The 10,867-nt window shown below is 46.5% G+C and overlaps 1 protein-coding gene across 7 annotated transcripts; it reads left to right on the top strand.

Moving 5' to 3' along the window:
- Nucleotides 1-92: 92 nt before the first annotated feature.
- AKIP1 (A-kinase interacting protein 1) lies at nt 93-9,522 on the top strand. Of its 7 annotated transcripts, none has more exons than XM_043580596.1 (7): nt 95-224; nt 443-670; nt 1,135-1,215; nt 3,639-3,743; nt 5,327-5,401; nt 7,601-8,403; nt 9,341-9,522. In XM_043580596.1, the coding sequence occupies exons 2-6, from the start codon at nt 449-451 to the stop codon at nt 7,739-7,741; spliced, it is 624 nt and encodes a 207-aa protein (XP_043436531.1). In that variant the 5' UTR covers nt 95-224; nt 443-448; the 3' UTR covers nt 7,742-8,403; nt 9,341-9,522. The 7 variants fall into 7 exon arrangements, with proteins under 7 accessions (XP_043436528.1, XP_043436531.1, XP_043436527.1 ...); XM_043580592.1 differs by having other exon boundaries at nt 95-216; XM_043580595.1 differs by having other exon boundaries at nt 123-224; nt 7,601-9,522.
- Nucleotides 9,523-10,867: the final 1,345 nt, after the last annotated feature.

Genomic DNA, 10,867 nt, shown 5'->3' on the forward strand with positions numbered 1-10,867 from the left:
TCAGACTTCCACGCCCTGCACGCCGCCAAGCCCCGCCCCTGCGCCCGGCAGTTAGCCCGGCAACCGGCGCTCCCGGGCCGCCGCCAGGACGCAAAAGGCGTGGTTGGCGCAGGCCCCAGGCCCAGCCCCCCGCCAATGGCCTGCTGCGCCGACTCCGGGTTCTCCAGGTCCAGCCTTTCCTCTCCAACACAGGGCTGTGCGCATGCGCCTGGAAAGGAGAGTGGGTGAGGGCCCCCTACCGAGGGGAGGGGGGGAGACGGAAATGGAGGGAATCTGCTCGCACCAGCTGGCCCCCGGACGGGCACCGGCCCGAGGGCGCTTTGGGGGCGGAACTGGGGGCGGTGGTCGCCGGGGAGGTCGAGGCTGGGCTCCCACTCGCAGCGGGAGTAGGGTCGCGGCGGCCCGCTGACCAGCCCGTGTTTGTGTGTATGTACCCGCGCAGGGAGATATGGAGAACTGTTTGGCGGCCGCGGCGCTGAACGGGGTGGACCGACGTGCCCTGCAGCGCACGGCTAGGCTGGGTCAAGAAGTGCTGGAGCGGGCCAAGAGGAGGGCGGTGGACTGGCATTCGCGGGAGCTCCCCCAAAGCAGCGTGGGGGTCACTTCCCGAGAACAGCCTGACAGAGAAAGACGGCCAGCAGCCGACCCCCAGCGCCTTCTCCCGGGAGAGGTGAGGGCTCCTGTGCTGGGGGACCATCCCATTCATTCGCTCCTGTTGGCCTGCTGGCAACCTGGGCACGCCCAGCAGAAGCACCTGAGGGGTCCTGTCCTTGGCGGAAGCTGTAAAGTAACGGGACAATGAACGGAAAGCCCCCTGAAAACTCTTGACATTTGACAGATTCTTGTTGGGTAGTTTAGGGTACCGCTAGTGGTCGGCCCTGGTATGTTACTTTTTTTTTTATATATATAAAAATCTTACATGTTACCACCTGATTTTACAGGAAAGCTAGCAAACCTTTCCTTGTCCTGGATAAATTCCCATTAGATTGGAATTCTTTCTCAGTAAGGTCCTTCTTACTGACTTAAACTTGCAGAGGCCTTTTGAAAAGCAAAAAAGACGCCATTCTCCAAATGACTTCATTCTCCAGTAGGGAATACCACATCTCACCTGTGATTTGCCATTTATTCAAATAGAGAGAAGAAAGACAACCAACCCTCAGTGCTTCCTTCAGAACAATGGCAGAATTCATGGACTATACTTCAAGTCAGTGTGGGGTAAGTTGGTGTAAGCCAAAGCCATGCCCTTGATCCACCTGCAGATGGATCACAAAGTGGATCTTTGCAGAATTTAGGGAGAATCTGGAGACTGCCTGTTTGCCCTGCCCCGCCTTCAAGGGCAGGTTGTAAACAGGGATTTAAACCGGGTGATAAATCCAAATTAGAATTTATTCAACAAATATTGCGTGTCCAGTTCTGTAGGTATTATTGAGGATACAGACTATTGGGGGAGGAGGGGTGGGAAGCTTATTTGCTGACTTCCAAAACAATCAAGTCCAGATATTAGGGATTTTTTTTTAACTTTGAACTGAACTAAAGTTAAAAAACATCAGTAAGGTCACTCTAAACTGGAACTGAGCCTTTCTGGTTTTTGAAATGTATTGAAACAAAAACAGAAACAAATTCCCTACACTAGAATTTAACCTCTGTTTCAAGTCCCCGGTAATTTGTTTTTAAGTATGTCCCTGTGAATCCATATCACTTGTTGGCCACAAAGATGGTTATGTGGAACCCTCATAACCTGATGAGTGCCCTCATCAAAGGTGGTGTGGCTTACTAGCAGAGCAACCTCCCAGGAATCACACCCATGTTCTGCCACTTTCTGGCTATGATGCCCTGGGCCTGCTAGTCTCTCTCAGCCTACCTTCCCTGTCATAAAATGAAGATCTCTAAAGTACCTTCCAGCCTCTAGAGTCTGTTTCCTCGGTTTCCACTGAGAGATGAACACCAGAAAATTGTCATGAACTGTCAGCATGAGGGACTTGAGGGATATTTTTGGTACCATTCACTGAAATGAGTGTACAAAGGTTTTAAAGACTCTCTTCTCAAAACCATACACTAAGTCATCTTTAAGTACTTTGAAGGAATGGTGAAGGCAGGCCATCCTGCATCCAAGGAAATTACCTGCATGGAAGATACTCTGTTATCTAGAAGTTATGGCAGACTCTGTGGTCTCTTCCAGCCTTAACATGATGTGATTCTTAATGTGGTTATAAGGATGCTGGTCTACAAGGGAGAAGGAAGAGAATACCTTGTTTCAATTTCATCTATTAAGATTTTTAAAAATCTCTTCTCGGGGCGCCTGGGTGGCGCAGTCGGTTAAGCGTCCGACTTCAGCCAGGTCACGATCTCGCGGTCCGGGAGTTCGAGCCCCGCGTCAGGCTCTGGGCTGATAGCTCGGAGCCTGGAGCCTGTTTCCGATTCTGTGTCTCCCTCTCTCTCTGCCCCTCCCCCGTTCATGCTCTGTCTCTCTGTCCCAAAAAATAAATAAACGTTGAAAAAAAAATTAAAAAAAAAAAAATCTCTTCTCTCTCTACATCTTTTGTAAAAGCCCTCTGACTCCAAGAACAGGATTCCTATCAATGAGATATGGCCCAGAGAATATTTTTGTGTTATTCTGTTAGTTTTAGAAAAATCCATAACTTCAGCTTTCCTGTGAAGTGATCAACTTAAACATTTTGGTACATGGTTCAGTAAAAGGAATAACATTGATCTTTGGTTTGAGGTTTAGCAAATTGGTGTTCTTCATTTTGATTTTCAGTCCATACTTCAGATTTTCACTCTGAATGGAGTCTCAGAATCCCGTGGCTTTCTCGAGATAGAATTAAGACGTGTTCTGAGCTTGCCTTTACAATTTTGAAGGAGCCCCTAAAATACATCATTAGACCTATGTCCTGAAGTGCTATCCCCAGCTTCTCATTCTTTCGGTCTCATGCCTTAAACACTTTTTGTACACTGTGTTCAAAACAAGCAGGCTTGTGATGTCCTCATCATTAGTCATAATCAAGGGCAAGTTTAAGGTTAACTTCGAGGGGGAGGAAGGAAATAGACAAGAAAAAATGTAACTGCTTTCTGATCCTTTGGATTATTGTCCTTAAATTACAGACCTCTTCCCCCCCTCCCCCGCATGGACAGAACGATTGCCTAGCTGTTGAGTTTTTGTTACATTTCCTGTTGTATTTCTAAGTCTCAAGGAGATGCACCCCTCTTCCCTTGTCCTTGTCTGGGACTTAGACAATAAAAATGGAACAGCTCATCAGAATTTGTGATGAGAGGAGGTGGAAGGGCCTATGTACTTGACATTGGGGCAAAGACGTTGTGACAATTATTTAACCTGGCAGAGAGCATCGTCCTGCCCAACTGTAGGTGGCCAGAATTCTTGCCCTACAAAGACAGCAGATGGCAGCAAAGTGATGCCAAATGCAGTTTCCTTCTCTGCAGCTACTTTACGTGGGCTCAGAGTTGTTCCTTAACTTCAGAGGCCTGTCAAGAGACTGGATGATTTACCTTTGCTCTGATGCCTCCCTCCTTAACCACATTTTCCCCAAGTAGCAGGGAGGTTTTTGGGTTTTTTTGTTGTTGTTTTTTTTAATTTGATCAGACTATTTGGTTACCCAATATCTTTCACATCACTTCTATAGAAATATTATTCATCTGTACTGGAGGATGGAGGGGCAGCCCATGTCTCTCGTTATCACAGAAGGAAGTCGGAACTGCATTTGTGCTGTGACAGGAGGAATGGTCAGGTATGTATCCTCAGCTGTCCGTGCCATGCTCTTAGTACGCACATACACACACCCACACACCCACCACCACCCCCGAAGTGATACCCTGTAATTAGGAGTTCCTGCTGGATTTGTATTTGGGGGATTACTTTGTGTCTCAGCATTACAGTGTTCAATGGAAATGTATCAACCCCCAACCTTGGAGACCTCGCAGCAATGAACACGAAATAGGATTTTGTCCAAAAGATAAGATTGATGCCACTGCAGCATCTTCATTTGAGCCTGAAATCCTGAGTCCCAGGATCCTTGGACAGGCTTAAAGAGGAGAGCTTCAGATGTCCTCACCTACATCTACAGATACGAAAGAGGTTTTTAATAATCACATACTTCACCCTAAGTTAGTGATAATTATCATGTCTTTGGTAATTTTAAAAAAGGAAGTGTAAGGAGGGGGGGGTCTCTTGTAACAGAATTCTTTTCCTAAAATATTAGAACATAAACTACTAGTATTAGGAACAATTATAGGCCTCTTACTACAGTCTTACCTGTCTTTTACCACATGTTCTGGGGAAGCCAAAGACTCTACTTGTTGAACTGATGCCATAGGAGTCCATTGTTGTTTTTGAAGAGAGTAGGGTTTTGTTTTGTTTTGCTCTTTTTAAACTCTCCTAGTTGTACTTGAAGACAGCAAACTTAAGTTCAGAGTCTAATCCACAGATTGGATTCCTGACTTCTCTGGCCTGTGGGTTTAGGGAAAGGACAGAAGAATGGCCACAGGGATGTGAGTGAGGGCTGGATGCACGCTGGAAGCCCCTCCCGTTTCCCTGGCATGTGTGGAGCACCAACACGGCCCAAATCCTGGGTTCCCTTTTCTTGCCTGATCCTAAGGGGGTTACGTGTGAGCAAGGGTCAGTCCTGCCCCTCCCATCCCTTCCTATAAAATGTAAGTTAGTGCTTCTAAGGGAGATCGACTTTATCAGTTCTGCCTTTCTCCTCTAGTACCCCCACTCCTGGGAGAAGCATAGAAGAGAATTTTATTTTCTGAGAGCCTGCTAAGTGTCAGTCACTCTTGCACTTAAAATCTCCAATCTAGTATCCCCATGTTGTAGACTAGGAAACAGACTTAGAGAAATTAATCCACCCCTTTTTGTAAAGCAGGAGATAGGATTCAAATTCAGGTCTGTCTCCAAAGCCCATATAAGTATAAAAAAGAATCATGGTAGGGGTGCCTGGGTGGCTCAGTCAGGTAAACGTGCAACTTTGGCTCAGGTCATGATTTCACAGTTCGTGGGTTTGACCCTCACTTCAGGCTCTGTGCTTAGAGTCTGGAGCCTGCTTCAGATTCTGTATGTCTGTCTCTCCGCCCCTTACCTGTTCGCACTCTGTCACTAAAATAAATGTTTTAAATAAATAAATTAATTAAATAACATGGTAAACATCTGACTACAAATACCTCACAGAGTTCACTAAAAGCCTTAATAACTTAGGTGACAACTTAGAAGAAACTGACAGAACAATTATTAAACCCTAATAAAGTAAGAGAAAGTTTCTTGTTATAATCCAGAAGTCTGGGCACTAATCAGTGTTTCAACTTATCTCTTCAGAGACAAGACACCTCTCTTGGTCTTGGAGTCATCTCTCACGCATCAGAGTGTGCTCTAGAGGCCTCTCAGCAGCCTGTGAGTACAGATCTTCTGTGTTCTGGGCTTCACCACCAGTGCATTCCATGAACCAGTTGACCTGGTTAGAGTGTTCTTTGTACCAGATCCATAGTATTTGAAGTTGGGAGGTTTCACCCTTGAGGAAAGAGAGAATACAGCATTTTGATTCCATGTAAAATTATGTTTTCTTGGTATCCTTCCTTCACTTGAAGCTTAAGGGATACTCTTTGTGCTTGGGCTCATACTTGCGGTTGGAAAGAATGTGAAGTATTCACATCTCCATTCCTACGGCCCAGCTGGGCTGGCACTGGGTCCTGCTGGAATCCCACCATCTGTTCAAGCAGCAGGGGGGTGCTGACCCTCCTGCTTACAAAGTGAAAACCATTGCTGAAATTCTGAAACATATAAATTTGGTTAGATCGAGTTCCAAAACATTTGAAGGGATTTGTTCTCATTTTCCACAAATGTTTCCCTGTAAAAACGCAGTGATGAGTTTTTCGTTTTTAGAATAAAGTACTCATTAGTTCATGAACCCAGGGAATTTTCTGGAAGTTGGAAGGGCTGGAATTCTGAGAAAAGGAACTCCAGCATGTTGCTGGAATAGTTTGCTTAATCTTTATTTGTCTGCAGTGTGCTACTAGCCAGGATTCAGAATATGCTAGAGTTAGTGGCAATGAACAATATTCTGCTTCTAGCGCAGATAAGTTGTAAGGTTTAGATGCTTCCCATGCTTGCTGAATTTTGGTAATGCTAATCTGCCCGATATTCATGGTGTTGAAATCACAGATGGCAGTCTTACCCCTGTGTTTCCTTTTATGCAGACAAATGAAGTATCCTTGGCTTTCTCTGATTCCAATATAGCCGAATTTTCTGAAACCGACTTTTGTGTACTTAGTTGATGACCAATGCGTAGTTGTGGTAGAGTCCTATGCATTCGTGTCACTTAAATGATAATAAGGCCAATTTTGCAGTAACTGAGCATGAAAGAACAGAGGTTAAAGCAGCTTTGGAAAAAGTTCACTTTATTTTTAATTTTTTTTAACTTTTATTTATTTGGAGAGAGACAGAGACAGCATGAGCAAGGGAGGGGCAGGGGAGGGTGAGAGAAAGAATCCCAAGCAGACTCCTCACTGTCAGTGCAGAGCCCGATGCGAGGTTCAAACCCACACAACTGTGAGATCATGACCTGAGCCGAAACTGGGAGTAGGAAGTTCAACCGAATGAACCACCCAGGCGTCCGAGGAAAAGTTCACTTTAAATCTCTGCAAAGTAGAGGGCGGGGAGGCAGTTTCATAAAAGTATAAATATTACCATTTATTCCTCCTTGTGGAATTTGGTGGCCGGTGGTTTGGTTTGGGCCGCGGGTATGGTGGTAGAAAGGGCAGCTGCTCCCTGTGGCTACCAGCACCCCCCCCCCCGCCCCGCCCCGCCCCGCCCAGCACTGAGGAAGCATGCAGGACGTCCCAGCTGTAGGATGTGAGCTTTGGCTCTTTACTACAGGCTCTTCTCTTCTCCTGTGTGCAGTGTTGCCATCTGCCATCAGAACTGAGACCCCTCCTCTGGCCGCACATCTACCCACTTCCCAGCCATGTGTTGAATCTGTCCTTGAAAGATGGTCTGTGTTCGGCACAGCTCTAAACACAACTCTTTCCGTTGACTCCAGTTTCCCGTGCTTTGTACTATGGGACAACCAATCCTCCGGGGGAGGCTTTGGCCAGCCAGCTGCCTTGCTGCATGACGGAATGGGACCTACTCTAGTGTGCTCCACTTTCAGAGAAGAGAATAGTTCATCTTCCTCCTGAGTTAGCAAAGCACAGTTAAAAAGGGTCTCATTTTTCCATGGTGCCTTGTCATTACTGCTAATCTGTGCTAACAGGTGCCACTGTCTGTTTTTGATCCCCAACACGATGATTGGAGTGTCCCATTTATGACCCTTCATGTTCTTGTAACATTCTAGCGCTTACAAAGTGTTTTCACATACATGCTGTGAGGTAGGTATCACAGTTTTAGAAATAAGGGAACAGGCACAAGGCACAGACTTACCTAAATGACATTCCTGTTGTCTTCCCAGGCTGACTTGAAAGCAGGACCTCCATGTCCCACATCAGTGCTTTGTTCCACTGTACTTCTGGCACACAGGGGTCACCTTGCTGGAGGTGCCCTGATGGCACTGTGATAGAAAATCTCTAAACTGCTAATACATGCTTTTTCTTGCAGGCTGAAAACATCTCTAAGGACCTCTACATAGAAGTATATCCAGGGACCTATTCCGTCACTGTGGGTGCAAATGATTTAACCAAGACTCACGTGGTAGCAGTGGACTCAGGACAAAGTGTGGACTTGGTCTTCGCCGTATGATGTTGACCATCACGGCCATCGCATCACCTTTTCTTAAGTAGCAAGAAGAATAAAGTCACCATATGATTCTCTTAATATTTACACATTACTCCTGCTTTTACTGCTGACTGTAGAGGGTCAGTCTTCCTGGGAACTGGAGTTTGTCTCTTTCAGTGCCTATTTTAACTTAAAATTCTGGAAGTGCCCGCCCCCTCCCCCCCCTCCCTTGGCTGAAAATAATAATGTAATGATTCTATCTGAATGGTTTTTAACTGCTTACTTTCCAGGTAAAGGCTAATTATAATAAAGGGAGATGATTTGGAAATGAAGAGAATTCCTTTTTATTGGTATTAAGAGGTGAAACAGTGTCGCTCACGCACAGCTGGGGGCTTATGAAACGATGGCAGAGAGGCTGTGGACACATTTGCCCAAAGCAGGCCAATCACCCCCTGCAGCTTCTGTGGAGGAGGCATCCTCGAGCAATCTCCCCAGGCCCCCGTCAGGGAGCCCTGGCCGTGGCCACCAGACTCCTGTGCCCCTTGTGGCAGGTGCCTTCCTGCCACTCATCTGCCGGGAAGTCTTAACGAGTGAAGATGCTGCTGCTTATTCGACTGTCACCTGAGGCCTGCACTCTGCCTCCGTCCATTGAAGAAGGACTTAACCACTTTGTAATGCCTCCTCAAGTATTTACCACCACTACTCTTTTAGCTTCCTATTAAAAAAAAAATCCTGAGAGTCTTATGCTGACTATAATTATAAGGCTCAAAAGTCACAGATTTTATTTATTTATGTGCACTGGGGAGGGGCAGAGAGGGAGAGAGAGAATCCCAAGCAGGCTCCATGCTATCAGCACAGAGCCTGACACAGGGCCCGACCTAAGGCTCAATCCCACAAACCGTGAGATCATGATCTGAGCTGAAGTCAGGAGTTGGACACTTAACTGACTGAGCCACCCAGGTGCCCCAAAGGTCACTGGTTTTCAAAAGTCCTTGATGTGCCCTAAACTTCTTTAAGGTACCGTGTCAACAGTATTGCATCTGTCTGTTTGGTTGCCTGGTAATTCATCTCATTCTGAATGTAACAAGTCTTTCCTCAGGATGAATGCCAATATTTTATATGATGAAAGTTTTACGTAGAGCTATATTAGCATTCCTAGGGAGGAACAGACTCCCATGGACAGAGGCCTGATAAAGCAGACCCATGCCCATCACCCTAGGGTAAAGTGTCATTTCAGTGGGATCCTAGCCTCCCCAAAGAGACTGTGATCAGCCTTGTGGGTTCTGTAAGCCTTCTGAAACTGAATGCAAAATCGTGGGTCTGTGCGTTTTCCTGGGAAGAGAGCATGGGATTTTTCGTTCTCAAAAGGAGCATGAAGAACCACGCAAGGAGTCCTTGAGAAGCCCCTTCCCGACCATCCTGCTTTACCTGGCTCCTCAGGGCATTCGTTCTGAGGGCCATTCCTTTCCCTCCCGTGTGTCACTGTACCCTGGCTCCATTTTCTGTGTTCAGCTTCCTCTGCTCTGTGGCCGCTTCATGCCGCTTGCTTCCAGAACCAGCTCCTTGGTTCTCCCCACCACTACAGTTCGTACCCTCTGTTGTTTGCCGCCCCTCTCTTTCCAGATGATGCCACGTCTTGTTCCTAAACCCCAAATTTAATTACTTATGTTGTGTGTGCCACCATGGGATGAGTCTTGATGACTGAAATAGAACCACATCACGGATCCCAGAATCTCGGAACTATCTGTAAGTGTCTGGCACTGCTGTTTGTAAAGAGAAATAAAGCCTGTAGTTATTTCTGGCCATTATGCTTTTTGGATAGGTTATATCTGATAGCCACATTTGGAACTGGGTGGAGAAGGTATTAGTCATGATTTTCAAGCCAGCCAGTAGGGGAAGCAAAGGTAGCCAACTGCCACCTGTCAAAGGAGCTTGTAAATCACACTGATCACAAAGAAAAGGTGGCAAGCTGCTGGGAAAACAAGTTTTGAAAGGTCGAACAAGGCACAACAAAACATTGGGAGATGTGACTCCAAGGGGAATAGGACAGTAATCTAAAAAGGAAGGAATGCTGTACAGGAATCCATCCCTGTCCTGGCTTTGAAAACCACAGACTGAATCCTGTTTAGGTTGTAAGCATGGGAGAAGAGCAACCTAACTGGGCAGCCAGCAACCTGACCTCTCCAGAATTGTTATGTGAGGATCAAACGGTAACTCAAAAATAACCAAGTGTGGAGGGCAGAGGGACCCACACGAGGGGATTCTTACAAGGCAGAGCCTAAGACTGACTGTCAAACATCGGTAGTTGATTGGTGCCATCAAGCACAATTAGGAGAAGCAAAGTAACAGATTTCCTTAAAAACATACAAAATATGTAGGGGAGAAAAGGAAAGTTCTGGCATTTGCCATTGTTCCCAACCCTGGTGCACACATGGTTTTTTGCACCTCTTTTTCACTAGTTAGTTATGGCACACAATGCCCCACCTGTGAAGGGTCAGGGATGGCCCCTTTCTCCACACCCCAACTCGAGTATATTCCCCATAGCTTTGGGCACAGGGTTGTGAGCTGGGAGAGGGCAGGTCCTGTGATCCTCATGTTTGAGCTCTAAGAATTAACCTTTGCCTGGAGCGTAACAAGTGATCTAATACCTAAGGGCAAACCAGGCTGAGTACCTGCAGGTACCATATTTATCTTCTTTATAGGCAATTAGAAATTGCTTTGGGAGGGAACAAAACACTTCAGAGTGGAGCTGTTTAAATGTGGTGAGGGGCAGAGAGACTGAATGTGGGTGGCTGGGCACTGGAGGGAGAGAAGAGCTTTAGGGGAAGTTTGTACTTAGCCAGGTCTGGAACCAGTCTAGGTGGAATGTTGTGCTGAGCAGAGCTACAGCAGTGGGAAGGCAGACTGGTGCCTGGGGCATGTCTGACCTCCATGTCCCCTCTGGTTACCCCTCTGGCGTTCCTCCCTGAAACTGAACCCCGTGCTGCTCAGTTGCTCCCTACAGACTCCTCTCTGTCGGATAGGTACAGCTTTTCTCTCTCCAGTCTGCTGAAGCAGGAGGCAGTGGAAGCTACAGAGAATTTAGCATGAAAACTCTAGGTTTGGGCACCATTTTCTTTATAATATCACTTGTAGAGAGGGTATATCTGG

This window comes from Prionailurus bengalensis, chromosome D1 (genome assembly GCF_016509475.1).
Source record: "Prionailurus bengalensis isolate Pbe53 chromosome D1, Fcat_Pben_1.1_paternal_pri, whole genome shotgun sequence".
NCBI lineage: Eukaryota > Metazoa > Chordata > Mammalia > Carnivora > Felidae > Prionailurus > Prionailurus bengalensis.

Coding starts and splice junctions, on each gene's coding strand:
- AKIP1 (XM_043580592.1), top strand. CDS start 136: ATGGCCTGCTGCGCCGACTCCGGGTTCTCCAGGTCCAGCCTTTCCTCT. Junction 217..442: donor GTGCGCATGCGCCTGGAAAG/GAGAGTGGGTGA, acceptor GTACCCGCGCAG/GGAGATATGGAGAACTGTTT. Junction 1,216..3,638: donor ATACTTCAAGTCAGTGTGGG/GTAAGTTGGTGT, acceptor TCACTTCTATAG/AAATATTATTCATCTGTACT.